At 40.8% G+C, this 20,056-nt stretch overlaps 1 protein-coding gene across 3 annotated transcripts in view; it reads right to left on the minus strand.

Annotated features, from left to right (window-relative positions):
- Window positions 1-20,056, minus strand: part of seh1l (SEH1-like (S. cerevisiae)) — a 64,021-nt gene that overhangs the window by 4,866 nt on the left and 39,099 nt on the right. For all 3 annotated transcript variants that reach the window (XM_033992988.3, XM_033992987.3, XM_033992989.2), the window contains 4 exons: window positions 19,651-19,746; window positions 17,049-17,189; window positions 8,450-8,607; window positions 7,819-7,966 (listed from right to left, as the gene is read on the minus strand). In XM_033992988.3, the coding sequence (XP_033848879.1) occupies window positions 7,819-7,966; window positions 8,450-8,607; window positions 17,049-17,189; window positions 19,651-19,746 (543 nt within the window). The remainder of the gene's footprint in view (window positions 1-7,818; window positions 7,967-8,449; window positions 8,608-17,048; window positions 17,190-19,650; window positions 19,747-20,056) is intronic.

Consider the following 20,056-nt stretch of genomic DNA (forward strand, 5'->3'; position numbering starts at 1 on the left):
AGAGAGAGAGAGAGAGAGAGAGAGAGAGAGGGAGGGAGGAGAGAGAGAACATTTACACCCCAATGGAAATTTATAATTTCTAGAATTCTCTAAAAATAATTCTAGGAAATCTTTTGTAGCAAACGTTTCACTTTTGTGGATGAGTATTAAAAAAAAAAAAAAAAACACTTACAGAAATACTATTATTTATTCCAGCATTCTTTTTTCGTGGGGGGGGGGGGGGTGGGGGGGGCAAGGTCAGCCAGGGTGTCCTTGGCTCACCGCGCACCAGCGACCCCTGTAGTCTGGCCAGGTACCTGCGGGCTTGCCTGTAAGCTGCCCGAGAGCTGCGTTGTCCTCCGACGCTGTAGCTCTTGGGTGGCTGCACGGTCAGTCCGCAGTGTGAAAAAAAAAAAAAGCGGTCGGCTGACGGACACGCTTCTGAGGACACTGGCAATGACTAAATTAATATTAAAAAATAAATAAATAAAATGAAAAAAAATAATTAAGATGTTTGGTTTTTTTATAAAAAATAAAAAAAAAAGACGGAGTTAATTTTATAACGAAAATTAACTCTTAAAATATAATTAGCTGGACCCCCCCCCCCCCCCCCTCGACTGCTGTTGACGTGACATTTGAGACGGAAATAAAATCAACAGCAGCTTTCTACTTTTCAAATCTTGGGGGGGCGTGGGGTAGGTGTATTTTTGTCAATGACCTGCTGTGCACAACTTCAATCCTCATTGGCCAGGGAGGTTGTTTTTTTTTCCTTTCTCTAACTGTCTTCAATGAGGATTTAACCTTTTAATAAGGGTTACGTACTTGTAAATCTACCTCAGCTTACGTTAATGAAAAATATGTTGGCAGAAGCAGTAGCCAATCTTTGCACTTCTTCATGTTGTATCTGTTTATAACTTGTATAAATTACTTATTGCATAAATTACTTACTGCATACACACTTGCAAGTCGCCTTGGATAAGGCAGCGGTTAATAATAACAACAACAACTAATGTTTGGGATGTTTCTTTGAAATTTGTCATGTATAAAAAAAAAAAAAAAGATAGGGGCCTACTTGTTTGGGATGGTTGCGTAAAAGATATAAAACAAGACATTTACATGATAATTTCATTGTAAACTATACATATAATAGTCATAGTATTTTAAAATGTACTTTAAATTCTTGAAGCATTGCACATCTTTGTTCCACAACACAAGGAGTGAGCAAAGAGACATTGATTCCAGCCTTATTTTTCACTTGTCACGTGATAGGGATTTGATGTTTCAGTGATGACGTATTTTGAAGCTGCGCGCACAGGCCACCACGAGCAAGGTCTCTGAGCCTGCAATTACACACTCTTGGTTGACCTAGGCTAAGGAGTGTTTACATCCCACCCCTATCACTTCTGATTGACTAGCTGAGGATAGGGCTGATCTATTAGTTTAAAGTCTTTTTTTTTTTTTTTAAATGTTCCCGCTTAAGGGTTTTTTTTTTTTTTTTTTGTAAATTAACCGGACATTAAAATGCATAAATCTTGTAGTACAAAAAAAAAAAAAAAAAAAAAAAAAAAAAAAAGGGTCGCCAAGGTATTGTGGATGATTATTATTATTTAGCAGACACTTTTATCCAAAGTGATTACAGAAATTAAACAAAACGCAAAACAAAACACATACATACAAAATAAATATAAACAAACAGAAATACAAAAATATATATAAATTTGAGAAGACGGCGTAAAGCAGTAAAAGATTGAACAGTCCTGAGGTGAACCGGAAGCGGGTTCCACCACAACAGAATGACCGAGCACGGGAGGAAGGAGAGTGAAGAGAAGACATAACAAGAGGATGAGCGGAGAGGGCAAGAGGGAATATAAAAAGAGACACGAGGGATTGGAGATAGGAAGAGGAAGTACGATGAATACGGCAATAGGCAAGGGTCTTAAATTGGATGCGAGCAGATAGGTAGCCAGTGGAGAGTGCCAAGCAGAGGGGAAGTGTGAGAGTAGCGGGTTTGGGGTAATACCAGATGAGCAGCAGAATTCTGAGTAAGATGAAAATGGGTAAATAGCTAAAGCAGGGAGACCAGCGAGGAGAGAGTTACAATAATCCAATCTAGAAAGAACAAGAGCTTGGATCAGGAGTTGAGTGGAATAAGTAGATAGAAAAGGGCGGATTCTATAGATGTTGCTAAGAAAGAAACAACAAGTACGTGTTAGTGAAGTGTTGAGAATAAGAGAGGGAAGGGTCCAAAATAACACCTAGGTGTCTAGCAGAAGGAGAAGGATTAGAAAAAATCGTTTTGTGTAATTTATAAAATTATGAGTCTGCTTTGTGGTCAAGCGTGTACTAGTTGGGATATTTGATTTCAACATTACTTTGGAATATATACAAATTAAGCTTTTTAACTACATTTGTTCAGAAGCAATATTGGTTATTTACTGGACATGCACAATCAAATCGATTGTTAAACTATTAAAACAAAGATTGACATATGTTTATAATGATAAAAATAAAATGCTAATATGGGAACACCAAAAAAAACAAAAACAACAACAATGCCCTCAGGGTAAATAGCCATCATGGAGACAAGAGCACGGTTCAGGTTTGATGAGGAAAAGTGGCTGTACAAAGTTCTAAAAAATAAGTTTGGAATAGAAATCAATACAGTAAAAAAAAAAAAAAATATATATATATATATATATATATATATAATCTTTGAAGAATTAGATGCAGGTGCTTCTGCTGAGAACGAGAACAGCCAACCTAATGACAACTACATTGTAAGAAAACACACCCTTTGTCAGATGCAAAGCGCCATGAGCTTTTATGTCAATCCCCAACCTAAATCAGGCCTCCCTCACAACACAAACCTTCTCTCCTGTGTATGTGGAGGAGTGTGGGGTTAAGAGTAGTCCAGACCCAATAAGAAACTATTATAAATCTATGGTTACTAAGGATTACAAATAGCAACAACAATAATAATAATAATAATAATAATAATAATAATAATAATACAAAATCAAACATGTCTACTAGCGGCAGAATGTAATGTTGGTGACGGTATACGAAGACACCTGGCACCCCTGTACAAGTTATATTCAGCTTTAACAGAAACTCATGTTGCATTGGTTACAGAGTTCCAGCAAGGGGTCTGACTCCACTCAAATTACTATCAGGTACTGAATGTTTTTGTTAATTCCCTGCAAGATGCTTATCCATTGTGACAGGGGTAGAGCAGAAGTACTAGTATGTATGTATGTACGTACGTACGTACTTATGTATGTCACTTACACATCTAGTTATTTATTACTCTCCAACAAATTGTCTAAAGTTATTCAGACAACGTCAAGTGTTAATAGCCATATACAGTTTCATTTTCTGCATTGTGTTGCCATATCTTGCTGTAATATATTATATTTGTCTACTTGCCTTATAAATTGCTTCACATTATTCAACAAACACCATTAGTTTATTCAGCGGCTAACTAACACCAGAACCACCATGCGGGTCAATTTGACACATTTTGGATTTAAAATGTTAATTACTCTTCCGTTGTAAATCGTATATGTATGTCCGTTTTTGACATTTCCAAAATATATTAATTTAATATCCTGATGGCGTTTGACAGCCAGACATACATTTTACATACATTTTTTTTTAATATAACGTAAGATATTCTATTTTTTGTAAATGCAGCAAACAAGACACCCCCTCCTCCTAGCACACGTTAAATTTACTTTTTATTTCAAGCCTTTCTTTGTTTGTAGTCTGACTACGAGACAGAGATTGCTATGATTGTGGATTTGTACAACTGCACCAAGACGCCAACTCAGTGAAAGTCTAGTTGCTTTATTTCTCAATGTACCTGGGAGACATCAATCCTTTGTTTTGTTCCAGAGATGCAACTGGGAATATATCAGATGGAAATATTTAATCTTGAAAGTATTAATTTTGATTGGAATACAGCAAGCTGCACTCAGATGCACACAGCAAACTAAAATGACAGGTAGGATAACAACTTATGTGCCCAATATGAAATGTATCTCATATATTCTTTTTATATATTACTTTTAGAAAAAAAAAATCAGTTTTACAAGTTGTGAGGGTGACCCAAGCAGTTGTGGTTTGCAGAACAGAATAAAATAACTCCAGAATAAATGTAAATATATATATATATATATATATATAATTTTAGAAAAATGACACAGCTAACAAACTTATTGCAATCTGCAAAATGCATTAAGTAACACAAGGGGTTTTCTAATAGATGTCTGCTGCTACCCCTTCCCTTGCAAAACAACAATGAATCCCCTCTCCCAAGATCAGGCAGTCCTATATATACCTGGGTGGACCAAGCTCCTCCTACAGCTACACCATTCACCAAGGAGAGGAATAATAAATAACAGAAATAACTTGTATAAAACCATTTACATAAGTTAAATTAAACCCACATATTAATTTACACAATGTGCATCCAAAATATTACTCTGGAAATAAATGAAATAAACAATACAAACCCATATTGAATTACAAAAATAGCCTTTCCCCCCCTACTAGAGAAAAGTGAGAGCGCTCCCATTCTAAATCTAATATTAGGTACACGCATACCACGCGCACCTTCCATAGAGACAGCAGCCAGACAACACCGCGCCACCCAGCACTCAAACAAGCCACAGATTACACCGTGTAACAATTTTTTATTTTTTTTTGGTTCCTGGGTAGTAAGTGTTATTTCCTAATTGCTTATGCCTCAAAAAGTATAGAAAATGGCTATTCTTCCCCACAAACTTTGCTTTTGTGACCAGGACAGTGATATTTTGAAATTTACCTTTTTCCACTGAGAAAACGGGCGAATTTGTGTCTCTTTGTTCACATAAAGTCAGAAAAAAACAACATATGAATCCAAATTAACATGTATTTATACTAAAGTAATACAAAAATGACTACAAAAGATTTAGAAGTGAGTAGTCTTTCGAGATTCACGATTATACTGTAAATCACTTTCACGAATCAGCCCCCAAATGTAGTCTCCCATCATGTTCTCGTTATACTGTCCTTGGTAGCGGCGTTCAAAGTCCAATATATCCTGGTGGAAGCGCTCGCCTTGCTCCTCCGAGTACGCTCCCATGTTCTCCTTGAATTTATCAAGATGAGCATCAAGGATATGGACTTTGAGGGACATCCTACAGCCCATTGTGCCGTAGTTCTTCACCAGAGTCTCAACCAGCTCCACATAGTTTTTGGCCTTGTGATTGCCCAGGAAGCCCCGAACCACTGCGACAAAGCTGTTCAAAGCCGCTTTCTCCTTACTAGTGAGCTTCTTGGGGAATTCATTGCACTCCAGGATCTTCTTTATCTGTGGTCCGACGAAGACACCGGCTTTGACCTTTGCCTCAGACAGCTTAGGGAAGAAGTCTTGAAGGTGCTTGAAGGCTGCCGACTCCTTATCTAGAGCTCTGACAAATTATTTCATAAGGCCCAATCTGATGTGCAGTGGTGGCATCAGCACCTTCCGGGGGTCCACCAGTGGCTCCCACTTGACGTTGTTCCTCCCCACAGAGAACTCGGTCCGCTGTGGCCAGTCCCGCCTGTGGTAGTGCGCCTTGGTGTCCCTGCTGTCCCAAAGGCAAAGATAGCAGGGAAACTTGGTAAAACCGCCTTGGAGACCCATCAGGAATGCCACCATTTTGAAGTCTCAAAATGCGTCTGCCGGATGCTTGCAGCCTCTTGATGCCATCTCAGAAAAATGCAGATATGTATCCACTTAGGCAGCTGGAACTAAACTGAACTGGTGGGCTTAAGGCCCCTGTATTTATACTACTATTTATATTACTGGAAAGTTCTAGAAGTTACTCCAAGTTTACTCAGCACTGAATCTATCTGGAATGTTCTGGAAAATAGGTAAATTTCAAAATATCACTGTCCTGGTCACAAAAGCAAAGTTTGTGGGGAATAATAGCCATTTTCTATACTTTTGAGGCATAAGCAATTAGGAAATAACACTTACTACCCAGGAAGTGTTATCAAACAAACCCGGTAAGCTTTCTTTATTTTACCTGTTATACTACACACATACAACCTTTATCTTCAATAAAAGTGTGCACCCTTCTAAAGAAAATAAAACTGTTGTATTTTGTTTTTATAACTTTTACGGTATTTACTTCTCATTGCGGTTTACCAGAAACGGTTTTATCCGTTTTTATCTGATATATTTTACATAGGCATCTGTTAGTATACCAGATTTAATATGCAATGTCCAGTTTTATTAATAACTAGTTGCTTTATACAGTCCCGCCGGCAGCGCACCGTCGTTTAGTATTATTTTTTAGACAGTGAAGGAGAAAGACAATGTTTCCCTCACACAGGTTTGTATGTAACAGTTTACACGTGTTTACACAATATAGTGTTTATAACACAGCTCCTGGATGCAGGCAGAGAGCCAGCAGGCAGACGTGTATGCTCCATAGAGTACAATGCAGCTGTCATACTGGAAGTAGTGTTATATTTTCTTTCTGTGTAGTATTAGAAACAATGATTTCAGTTTTACAGGTTTTGGATGTACATATACCTGTTTACATATGTACACGGGTATATGTACATACCCGTTTCTTTTGAAATATTTTTTCACTGTTTGTAGTCATGATGTATACCCGCTAATTTAGAAAATAAAGCGTGGAGTGCAGGATGTGCTCTATAGTCTGGACGTCGCAAGTTCGAGTCCAGGCTATTCCTTTGCCGACCGAGGACGGGAGCTTCCAGGGGGTGGCGCTCAATTGGCCGAGTGCTGCCCAGAGGGAGGGAGGGTTAGGTCGGCCAGGGTGTCCTCGGCTCACCGTGCACTAGCGACCCCTGTAGTATGGCCACGGTGGCTGCCGGTTCTAGTGTTAAGCTATGCCATCTAAAACTCTGTCATCTAAACAATTGTTGGTTTCTCCAAGACATGTCTACATTGCAATGAGTTGTTAAGATGTATCTACACAGGTCATTTATTTAGGAAGCAGTAAGGTAGCTTTACTGAACATCTATATTGGAGCCTCAGGGTGCCACCTAAAATACCTCACCAAGACTATTATAAAAGATGCTTTTTAGCAGAAGCAGCTGTGGATGTTACTGGACTCTTGCCTGAACCTCTTTCTCTCCTGCAGGCTGCCCATCTGTCATTGTACAGTATAGAAGGCAAAGGAACCAAATCTTATCCACTACCATGGAAGGTGTGTTCTATGAAAGTGTGTATGGAGCATGCAGTTCAACATGGGAATTATACATGTCTACCCAAGCACCTGCTTTCCTTTCACATAGAAAAACAGGAGGCCAACTGGGTTAAAGATAAAAATAAACAATATTATTCAATTAGGAATTGAATAAAAGTTGTTTTTGTGTTGTAAAATTAACAATTTCAAAATTTCCTTTGATAAAATGTAGTTGAGCAAAAAGGTTTCCTGTTTTCACCCCTTTTATCACAGAAATTCTTACCAATTTGATTGTTCCTGGAAGTTACATTCTTCATCAGCTGGTGAAGGACTTGGCCAAAAAGCAAACTCTACCCATCCATTGCTCAACAATGAATTGTCATTTTAACCACCAGTTAAACCTACACTGCATGGGAAAGTTTTAAAACATACTGTATTTTGTCAGTTGTATAATGTACTGAAAGACATTCTTATAGTCTTAAAGTATGTATTATATAGTAAATGTCTGTTCACCCATGCAATAAAGGGTTAAGAATACAACGTCAGAGGAGTTAGTCGGTCACTTATCTTTTATGGCACACAGATCAAGGTAAGAGTATTGTCAGAACCTCAGGATAAGGTGTGCACATGTACCTCGGTGGCACTGACCTACCTGCCAGCAGAGGCTCCATTCAGTGAATTCTGTATGGTCTGATTGGCAGATCCTAGGGGGGAGTTAAAGATCTGGTTTGATGTGCCATTCACAGGACTTCCATCCCCCTTCAATATGCCAGTGCACTTCCAGTTATCCATATAATTAGCTGAGAATATATTGGGGCAGGAGAGGGGGCAGGGGACAGAGACAACATTTAGGCATTTTAGGTATACATATAATGTGAGGCAAATAATATTACGGTTATTTATATATTTACAATGTTTTTGCATTTATGGAAAGGCAGAAAAATGTCTTACAAGGGATATGAACAGCAAACCATTTTTTTTTTCTCTCTCATAAGCAACATTTGCCGTTTTTTTTTTCCTTTTCTTTTTTTTTGTTATAAGAACGACACATAGTTTCAAAACCTACAGCAATTCGGCAACTACCCGTTTTCACCCCTCGTTAATTTTCTGAAACACTTTGCATCTTAGCAATTGGTTAAAAACTATATACTAAACCCATATGTGTAATTAACATTCAATATCCCAGATTAAACTGAGGTGAGTAAGCAAATATTGTTAGGCATTGACAGATTTATGATTATTTCCAAAATCTAAGCATTGCTTTAAGACAAGCCTTCCCTCACCTTTCCACAGGCGTACACAGCCATCATCCCCCGAGGAAGCCAGCAGGGTACTGGTAATGTTCCAGCTCACACGCCACACCTGGGAGTTGTGGTTTTCAAACTGAGCCACTGTCTGGATTTCAAACTTGGTTGGCCCTGATGAAGAACTCAGCTCTTTCCTATTTGAAAGAATGTTTGTTGCTCAGTAAGCAGAGTTTTACTACAGTAATAGATTTATGTCATTTTAATTGTTTTATGACTTCTTAAAATGATGTGTGTGTGTGTCAAAGTTAATTTGGTCCTAAAAGCCCAAGTATACTTTGAAAGAGAATGCCAGAACTTGTGTTTACCCTTTGCTATCTATAATCAAATAGATACATTTATTATTTACAGAATACACACATTACAACTTAACATGGATCAACTAAACTTACCAGGTAGTAACCAATAAGTTTCCTCGCTGGTAAGTTTAACAAATCTTGAACAAAGTATCTACCTGCAGTCACACTGGGTCAGTTTCAAATGGACACGGTCTGGTTCGTTTGGTTTGAAACAATGTATCAATGTGCTTGCTGTTCACACTTACCTACGAGCAAAGGGACCAAATTCGTTTACATGCAACCTAAAGTTTTATTTTTTATTTTTTTTATTTTTTTTATGGAATATATGTTACTATTTTTTTAGTTTTGTCCAGTTCAGCAAGATTTTGCTATCTGAACAAATTTTCTACCAGAGCTTCAGTTTCTCACACTATCCATGTAGTTTAGGATTACCAGATTTCCAGTGAAACAGGGAGCTTTTTTTTTTTTCTTTAATTTACTAATGCCGTAGCAACTCTGAAGCCAAAAATAAAAGTATATAAAATATGTTATTATCATAACCCTGGTTCCCTGAAATAGAAATGTATCCATTACATAATGGGTTACCTTTGTTTACCTGAAAATTCCCAAAGCTGTCAGGCAGTGACTGGCAACGTCATCACGCCAGTCTCCACCCCTCCTGAGAGACACTAGGCTCTGTGATGATGGTTGAACAGTGGCAGTCAACTTTTTTCTTCTACAGTTTGCTGCGTGTAATGTACGCAGCAACCAAAGATTGTAATGGATAACATTTCTATTTCAGGGAACCAGGGTTATGATAATAACGTTCCCTTTCAAGTATGAAATGTATCCATTACATAATGGGTAATTATACCCAAGCCGTCGCAAAGTGCATTACTTGCAGAACGACCTAAATCTGAGAGGGTTAGACGGTAAGGCTGCCACAGTACAGATTATTTATTTATTATTATTAGTACATAGCAGGAGTCAATTCTCTGCAGGTGCTTCCGGTTTCGAGATAGAAGCCGGCATTAGCACTCTGGTCCCAAAGCCAGGGTTTTGAGAATCTAGCACATTTAGTCTGTAAAAAAAACCTTGAAGTATGGGGCGTAGATCATACTGCAGCATTGCAAATGTCAACGAAGGATGCACCCTGGAACAACGTCCAAGAGGTAGACATACTTCTTGTGGAGTGACCAGTGACCTTCACAGGAGGGGGCAAGTTGGCTTGTTTATAAGCAATCTTGACTGTCTCTGCAATCCAACCGGACAGCCTCTGCTTAGACAGGGCTTTACCGTGAGCCTTGGCGCCATAGCAGACGAACAGCTGTTCAGATTGCCTCCAACTTTTTGTTGTGTCAACATAATACGCTAATGCCTTTTCTTTTTTAAGCTTGGCTCACCGCTAACCACCCCTGCGCTGACTCGGGAGTGGCGAAGACGAACACACGCTGTCCTCCAAAGCGCATGCCGTCAGCCGTCTCCTTTTCACACTGCAGACTGACCCTGCAGCCACCTCGGCCAGATTACAGGGGTCGCTGGTGCGCGGTTGGCCAAGGACACCCTGGCCGACCCAAACCCTCCCAACCCAGGGTGGCACTTTGTCAATTGTGTGCGGCCCCCTGGAAACTCCCGTCCACGGTCGGCAATGGAATAGCCTGGACTTGAACCGCCGACATCCAGGCTATAAGGCGCATCCTATAGCGTGGAGTGCCTTTACCGGATGCACCCTCGGGAGCCTCGGTCGAAATACATTTGGGCAAGAAAGCCGGGTTCATGCAGAGTGTGACCGTGGGTTAGACTCTGCGAAAAACAGACAAGCTTTCACCACAGAAAAGGCTTGCATCTGCTCACGTGCTTGGTGAGGTGATGGCAAGCAAAAATGCCACCATTGAGGAATATTGTCCTTAAGGGGAGGGTGTAGCCTCCGTGCCCCTTTCAAAAATTGCCCCGCCAGGAAGTGAGCAAGTCAATTTTAAACATGGCAAGCTGAAATAGGGACAGATCGTGGGGTCAAGCCCTTAGGCAAGCACCACGTCTGAAAAATGTCCCACTTGTACCCATACTGTTAACACATGGACGCTGCTCTGGTATTCTGCAGGGTGTCAATAACCCTGTTGGAAAACCCCAGACGGCTCAATGTTGCCGTTCAGGGACCAGACGCAGAGCTGCAGGCTTGATGGGTTGGGATGCCTGTCCAGACACAGCAGGAGCATTGCGAGCAGTGGAAAGACATACAAGAGCTGCCTCAGCCACAGGTGTGCCAAGGCATGTATTGCTAGTGGGTCCCCAGCTGCTGTTATGAAGAATTAGTGGGGACAATGTCAAATGAGGCTCACCACCTCCTGGTGAATCCTCCATTCTGAGGCACTGGGAACTCCCCATGAGAGGAAGTCCGCTGCTAAGTTTATCACTCCGGGCAGGTGTACTGCTCGCAGGGAGTGGAGGTGATCGTGCACCCCGAGCAACAGCTTACGGGCTACTTGATGGAGACTGAGGCTGCCCTGGTGGCTTATATAAGCCACCTCGACAAGCACGTGCCTCCATTGAACCTCCTGTAAAAACAGGCCATTTAAAAACTGCCTGCCGTTCCAAATCATTATGTGGAATAAAATTCTACACAGCGCCCTAGCCTAGGCTGGATGCGTTCATGGTGAAGGCCTCCCCTTTGGTGACACTGCCCAATGCGACACCAAGGCGCAGATGGGCAGGATGTTTGCACCCAAGAGAGTGCCTTTAGACAGTGTGGAACACTGTGAATGGGCAGTCACAGTTCAATGCGGGCTGAAAAAGCCCTGCTATTGAAACAGACTTGCACAGGGAGGGTTCATGCACAGGAGACCCAAAGGCAGGGTTTGAAAAGCTGCTGCCCTGAGCCGAAATCCTGGAACATCATACCATGAGCACTCTGTAGAGCTGAATAACTCTAAAACGGGTGGCTATTCTCTGCAATCTGCCGTCCGACAGAGTGGACACAGCATGGACCCGTAGTCCAAGCACACTCCTAGATAGGAGGCTGAGAAAGTGTGAGCTGGCTCTTGCATGATTTCACTGTAAGCCCCAATCGTAAAGGTCAATGAACAGTTACGTGTGAGCGTCTGCCTGAGCTGGACTGGGCAAAATGAAACAGTCATCCAAATAAAGAATACTCTGATACCATTGAGTTTCAATGGGCCAGTATAGCTTCCCTGCGCTTCAAAAAGGCATGGGGTGCTAGAGAGAGGCCAAACCCTGAACTCATACGCCATTTCCTGAAAGGCAAACCGCAAGTACTTAAAGTGTATTTTGCAGGTCAAAACACACCAATACATTTCTGTATAGATTTCATCAATAGAAATCAAATTGTTTTTATGTGGTTAAAATTTTTTAAATGAGCAAACAAACATATGATGGATTTTGTGTGGTGTATGGCCACACTCACTCAAAATTTGTGCTGGCCGGAATAAAACCGTAAGTTACGTACGAAAAGGTAAACACACATGGCTGAAAACATTGAAGATGAAGTCGAAGACCCAATTAATTTTAGGGAACAGATGCCACAACCTTACATTTTTGAACTGGCGGCAAGGCAGTGGGATCCCCACTGATAAAACAGCGGCAGCGACTAAATGGGGATTGACAAGAAAGTTGTGGACCCTCCAAAATCTGTGGCGGTTCGGCAACACTGCATGGTGAGTGTAATTTCCAAAATTGTAATGTGTTTGATTACCAATAATATACGCTTCAGTGTCTATACTCTGTAATTAGTTTATATTAGAACATAAGAAAGTTTACAAAACAAGAGGAGGCCATTCGGCCCATCTTGCTCGTTTGGTTGTTAGTAGCTTACTGATCCCAGAATTTTATCAAGCAGCTTCTTGAAGGATCCCAGGGTGTCCGCTTCAACAACATTATCGTGGAGTTAGTTCCAGACTCACAATTCTCTGTGTAAAAAAGTGGCTCCTATTTTCTGTTCTGAATGCCCCTTTACCTAATCTCCATTTGCGACCTCTGGTCCTTGTTTCTTTTTTCAGGTCGAAAAAGTCCCTTGGGTCAACATTGTTAGAAGTTATTTACAAACCGCTATCCAAGATCATGTAACACAGTCTCTTGACACAGGGGTTGTACCGACAGACTGGAAAATTGCAAACGTAATACCGATCCACAAAAAGAGACACAAAACCTAACCAGGTAACTACAGACCAATAAGCCTGACTTCTATTAAACTTATGGAAACTATAATAAGATCCAAAATGGAAAATTACCTATATGGTAACAATATCCTGGGAGACAGTCAGCATGGTTTTAGGAAAGGGAGATCGTGTCTAACTAACCTGCTTGATTTTTTTGAGGATGCAACATCGACATTGGATAATTGCAAAGCATACGATATGGTTTATTTAGATTTCCAGAAAGCCTTTGACAAAGTCCTGCATAAAAGATTAATTCTCAAACTGAATGCAGTAGGGATTCAAGGAAATGCATGCACATGGATTAGGGAGTGGTTAACATGTAGAAAACAGAAAGTACTGATTAGAGGAGAAACTTCAAAATGGAGCGAGGAAACCAGTGGTGTACCACAGGGATCATTATTAGGTCCTCTGCTATTCCTAATCTACATTAATGATTTAGATTCTGGTATAGTAAGCAAACTTGTTAAATTTGTAGACGACTCAAAAATAGATGGAGTGGCAAACACTGTTGCAGCAGCAAAGGTCGTCCAAAACATGGCAAATGACATTTAATAGAGAAAAAAGTGTAAGGTACTGCACGCAGGCAATAAAAACGTGCATTATAAATACCATATGGGAGATACTGAAATTGAAGAAGGGAACTATGAAAAAGACCTAGGAGTTTATGTTGACTCAGAAATGTCTTTATCTAGACAATGTGGGGAAGCTATAAAAAAGGCCAACAAGATGCTCGGATGTATTGTGAGAAGCGTTGAATTTAAATCAAGGGAAGTAATGTTAAAACTTTAAAATGCATTAGTAAGACCTCACCTAGAATATTGTGTTCAGTTCTGGTCACCTTGTTACAAAAAGGATATTGCTGCTCTAGAAAGAGTGCAAAGAAGAGCAACCAGAATTATCCCAGGTTTAAAAGGCATGTCATATGCAGACAGGCTACAAGAATTGAATCTGTTCAGTCTTGAACAAAAGAAGACTACGCGGGGATCTGATTCAAGCATTCAAAATCCTAAAAGGTATAGACAATGTCAACCCAGGGGACTTTTTTGACCTGAAAAAAGAAACAAGGACCAGGGGTCACAAATGGAGATTACATAAAGGGGCATTCAGAACAGAAAATAGGAGGCACTTTTTTACACAGAGAATTGTGAGGGTCTGGAACCAACTCCCCAGTAATGTTACTGACGCTGACACCCTGGGATCCTTCAAGAAGCTGCTTGATGAGATTCTGGGATCAATAAGCTACTAACAACCAAAGCAAGATGGGCTGAATGGCCTCCTCTCGTTTGTAAACTTTCTTATGTTCTTATGCAGCACCACACTCTTAATTTTAGCTTTGTTACACAAATTCCAGTTTTTATTTCTGTACTTCTAAATCGCACGTTTCCTATAGGAGAAGTTACTCTTTTTCCCCTCGAAAGGCATGCACCCGATGCCCTGACAGGTTGGAGTTCGTGCAACCCCCACACACGCACGTATTCACCATATTAACAGGTTGACCTGCCTGAGGTCGAGGACTGGTCTGAGGTCACCATCCTGCTTGAGCATGGAGTAGAACCAGTCCTCCAACTGGAGGGAGTGTACCATATGAATTTCCCGTTCTTGCAGCAGAGCTGCTACCTCCTGAGACACCACAGTGGCGTCCTGTGGGTCCACAACTGATGCAGTCACGCCCCAAAAGGGAAGGGGACTGTGCTTGAACTGCAGTGAGTAGGCAGCCAGTCTGAAGCGTAGTAAGCACCCGGATGTCTGTGGTGCACTGACACCAATGCTCCAGATGGCTCCCTGGACCTGTGGCAGCAAACCCCTAGGGCCATTGCTCACCTTGTGGCTTGGCCTGAGAATCTTGCCTCTGCGCCGGCCGGCGGTCTGGCCGCAGGCGAAGCTGGCTGTGCTGGTCCCTAAGGCTGCTGGCACAGGGATAAAAACCCAGGCCTTATGCAATAGCAAGCAAAGTACCGTAAGAATGTACAGTTGCTGCCTCATCTGCTAAAGACAGCAACAGGACTGTCAAAAAGGCCTGCCTGATACCAGACTGGGATGTAAACACGGTCAGTAGTGGGCTAGATCCAGACAGAACGCAGCAAACTTTGTCCCCATCAGGCATGTGTCAGCGCTTCTCTATTCCCGGGTGCGTGGCTCTCCCTTGGCACAGAGCCATGGGGTGAGGAAGCAGCCACCTCTGCTAAGAGAGGGTGATGGGGAAGAGCACTATACAGGTGAGGGACGCAGAGTGCTCTGTAGAGCTGCAGGAGAAAAGTTCTTCCAATGTACACTTTGAGAATGCACACAGAACCTTGCAGAAATGCAGCTTACCAGTGTTTCCTCTGCGTGCTGCTGCCTCAGGCAGGAAAAGCATCTGCTTGTCCACAGGCAGGCTGGCCTTGCATGTCACAGGGATAAACCCAGTTATTATGCAAATAGCAAGCAATGTACCGTAAGAATGTAGTTGCTGCCTCAGCTTGCTAAAAACAGCAACTGGACTGTCAACAAGGCCTGCTTAGGACCAGATTGGGGATTGTAAAACCCTGGTCGGTAGCAGGTAGGAACCAAGACTGTACCGGAACAGTTCGGTGCCTATAGCACCGAGCTGGTACAGTAGTGTACAGTACTGTTGCTGCCCTCAAGGGGACGTCTGCTCAAGCAACAACGCTGCTGTGCAGTAATGCAACAGGGCGGGTCTGTAGATCAGGGCATCTGCAAGACCGCAGTGGCCTCTTGATCAATGGCATAAGTTCTGCCGTTACAGAAACTCCATGTCCTCAGACAGGAACGCCAGCTCCTAGAGACGCAGAGCGCTTTGGATGAATGCACCCAAAACTCGCAGAAAGCAGTTTGATAAAGACAGCAACTGGGCTGTCAACAAGGCCTGCTTGGTACCAGACAGTCACAGGGATGTCACAAGGATGACCCCAGGCATAATTCAAATAGGAGAGCAGTGTACAGTAAGAAAGCAATGTTGTTTGGTACCGGTTCGGTGCCTGCAGAACCGTAGCTACATTAACGTGCAATGGCGGTTACACCTCCACCTACGCCTCCCTGCCACTCTAGACCATGCCCCAGCCGAGGCTGGACGCATCTACTCAAGGAGCAATGCCGCTGTGTAACAGGGCGGGAGCTGCAGCTCCTGTATACAGTACCTACTGTAACAGGGCTGACGCGGTAGACAGTACTTGTAACAAAAAATCCTGTTGTCTCAACCATATAAACAGCAACGCCGCGGTACAGTGTTACAGGTCTAAAGAAAAAAATAATAGAAACAGCGCGAGACAACCCGGGTCTGCTGGAACGTTGGTGACTTTTTTTTTAAATAGGGTACCTACAGCTATCAGTGCAGGCTGATGGTACAGCTGCAATGACAGGCAGACCAACAGGGTACTGTCACAGGACACTGTGCAATGCACTAGACCTAGATCTACCTCTACTAAGTGCTGTCTCTGTACCAGTGTAATGCACTGGTGCAGGCAAGCCACAGGCTTCCGGCGTACCACAAGGCTGCGTACAGACTCACAAAATACACTCAACCTCTGGAAAAATTATAAAAATTCAGCGATTAACCTTTTGCGGTCCTATGTCAGACCAGGTCTGACATTACAATTTTCCGATTTCCGGTCCGATGCCCGGACGATTACAATTTTACTGTTTCCAACCAGGACAAAAAACTAAGGCTGAAAACTGACAATCTCAATTTTCCCAGGATGTCAGGTAATCCTAATGCAGTTCCCCAAGACGTTGTTTACTTCCGAGTCAGGTTACCTTGTATAGTTAGTTTCCCATGTGCAGAAGGACCGAGTCCAGTAGCTGTTCACATTGAGGTTTAGCAAGCGAACCAGACTTAGTGCGTTTGCCAAAACGGACCAAGACCACCTCTTTAGATTGACTTGGTACGGTTAGTTTTCCAAGCAGACTTTGTTGTTCAGACTTCGCACCAAACGTACCAAACCGTATCGAGTGCAGACCAGACCCTCTAAATTGACCCAGTGTGAACACAGCCTAAGAAGCATACAAAGGATGTAAACAAAACACTGCAGTTGTCAGTACCATACTGGGGATAATCAGCCACAATCCAGTCCCTTTGGTGACTGGTTGCAAACATATCTGAACAGTATCATTGTCTTGAAGACTACTCACCGAAGAGGTAGCAATTTGAAAATACGAACGTCTTTTGTTGCTACAGCTAGTACATGGAAGGACCTCCCCAGGTTTGGTGCAAATGCGATGTCATGAACTGGATCTGTGACTGTAGCAAGAGTCTCAGCCTTTCCATACTTCCTAAAATCAGAATAGGAGACCAAACATTAATTATGCATCCTAATTAGACATTGGTGTCTTTTATGAACACAATAAAGCATCCTTGGCACTTCAATAAAAGAGGAATGGCACCTCCTATAAAAAATAATAAAAATAAAATAATTTACATTTAAGAAGACCTTTGACCATTTTTGCCATGTGGGAGAGTTACCCAGATAACATTATCATAATATTAAAGTATGTTTCTATGGTTTTCCTTGGTCAACATGAGCTGAATGATCCTATATTAACACATACTGTGGCATATCTTGAGTACTGATTTTCTGCACAGAAAATGCCATACCGCAATTAAAGAAAACAACAAAAAAAAAGTTGAAGCCCTTATGTGCATATTATACAGTAAGGAAGCATTAACACTAGAACCACCGTGGTTATACTCATACCTATTATGGACGATTACATTTTAAACAACATCAGTGTTAAAATGAAAGACACACTATCGGATAAAACTCAAAAGTTTTATTCAAGCACATCATATCAAACATCTGCACAGCCGAAATGCCATATTTAAATGAACAATTAAACATAAAAGGGTTTATTTTCTAACTTACCACATATAAAGCACTACTTCAAAAAATGAAAAACTATAATAAAATAAAGGTTTCAAAAGAATACCTGTTTACAAACTAAAAAAGAATGTATTTTTTATTTAAAATGAAAGTAGCATTAGCAGTAGTAGTTTTCTCGAGTGTGTCACTCTAGCACAGAATCCAGGTTGAGCTGCAGCAGCCTATTGCTTTGCAGTTTTCTGATCAAAATGTTTCTGCTGAAGCGCTGTGGCTAGCTTCAAGATGAAATCTCTCCTACTGACATTTTCCCTGGTGCATTCCTTATACAAAATGAAGGAATTGATGGCTGCCAGGTTCAGTAGAGATAACAACAGGCTTGTATATATAAAACAAAAATATATATTGTAGGTTATATTAAAATAAAAACATGTATTGTAAAAGGCAGTCATTAATGACTGCTTTGGTGGTTCTAGGTGGACGGGATTATAACTTCCTTATGTTCGCGATCCTGCCTTTCAAACATCGTCAGGGTATTTAATACATTTATTTAGGAAAAGTCATAAATGGACAACTGCATAACTTTAACACGCAGAGTAATTTAAATTTGAAAACCTCAAAAATGAAAACCGTCAAAATGACTGCCGTGGTCGTTCTAGTGTTAAGGCACAATAGGGGATGGGTGAGTTGACATGATATGACTGCACACTTAAGGTGTTATAAGGCACAACGCAAAGCTGTAATGCTATTCTGAAATGATAATAAAATAATAGAACTTTAGTTATAGATCATTGATTTTTGGAATAAATGTTAACTTGAACATTGTCAGATAATGTGTAGTTTGAAAAAACATGCTCTGAATAACTGTATTGACTGCTAAAGGCAGCGGTGTTATTGGGGGGATGGTGTGTTTCGTCTTTTCTACTTCGTCTTAGTTTTAAAAATTACTGCTATGCATACATTGTTAGCATTGTTAAGTGCTGCATCTTGTCGCTAAATTCAGTTTTCTGCTGTACGGTAGGTAATTTAAAAAGCAATTGATCCCAGCTCGCAGACTTATAAAGCTTGATATGCTGTACTGCTCTTTATCTTATTCCTGACCAGCATACAATTCCCAGAGGAGACTCGTTAACTCATCCTTAGAAAGTAAATAAAATGTAAATTTTACAATTTTCTTGAAGCCAGTTTTGTAGGATATTCACAGCCCATTCAGAATCTGTTTTTTTTTTTTTTTTTTTTTTTTCGTTTCATTCAAGTTTGAGTTGATTCAGTTCTGGTTCCACTATTTCACTGTGCCATTTTTCTTTTAAAGAAATTTGAATTACCGGTCCTTTGTCTGGTTCAGGAAATTCATCTTCACACTATTCTTCAACAGTTTTTCCATTAAAAGATAAAAAAGTTAAATGCTCATAGAATTAGGCAAGGTAAGTGGCGGATAAATTTGAATCAAAGGTGATGTGTCTGTTGAAAGGTTGTGAGAAATTAACATATGGCTGACAGAACGCAGCTAACGAAAATCAGAACAGGAATTTTCCAAGCAGTTTTAGAATAAAAACGAAGAGCAAGACAATATTATCACTATAAGAAAATGTGTGTCAATTACTGCTTTAAAATCTCCAGTTCACAAACTATAGTGTGAATTGATGAATATGTCGTAAACTCTATTAACGTTGCCTTTTCTGCAAGTTAATACAAAACATTCAGACCACCTCTTCCCGCAAAGGTAATAACGATTACATTTTCTAACGGACAAGATACTTTCGTGATGCTTCAAAAAGAATACAAATCAGTGGTTCATTTTTGGATTAGTAAACACTGGAATTCACAGTGAAAAAGAAAATCTAATAACTATAAAGTTACAGAACTAATTGGAGCTCAGAGAAAATCAACAATTTTGCACCACCAATGTTACATACCTTGTGTTTTCATTGTATTCGTAGATCTGCACCTTGCCACCAACATTAACATTGTCATCGCTGCCAACAGCGATCATTGGAGAATGAGTACGGGAGCTGGTAATAAAGAAAAAAAAACTCAGAAATGTGGCTTTATAATTTAAACATCAAGAAAGTCCAAGCTAGCTTCTTACCACAAAGCAACTAGCCTATGAAGCAATAAAATTCACACTAGAACTTCAGCCCTCCTTTATCTAACTAATGTCTACTTGCTGAATCTGTAATTTAAGCAGTGTAGTTTCTAAAGCTGGGGCGATGGTGTGTGTTTTTTTTTTTTTTTTTACCATTGATATGGTTTCAAAAAAGAGAATCTATGACTTTCTAAATAAATGCATCGTCCCAGTATTCGTAATTTCTTTGAACTGTT

Source organism: Acipenser ruthenus, chromosome 3 (genome assembly GCF_902713425.1).
Source record: "Acipenser ruthenus chromosome 3, fAciRut3.2 maternal haplotype, whole genome shotgun sequence".
Taxonomy (NCBI): domain Eukaryota; kingdom Metazoa; phylum Chordata; class Actinopteri; order Acipenseriformes; family Acipenseridae; genus Acipenser; species Acipenser ruthenus.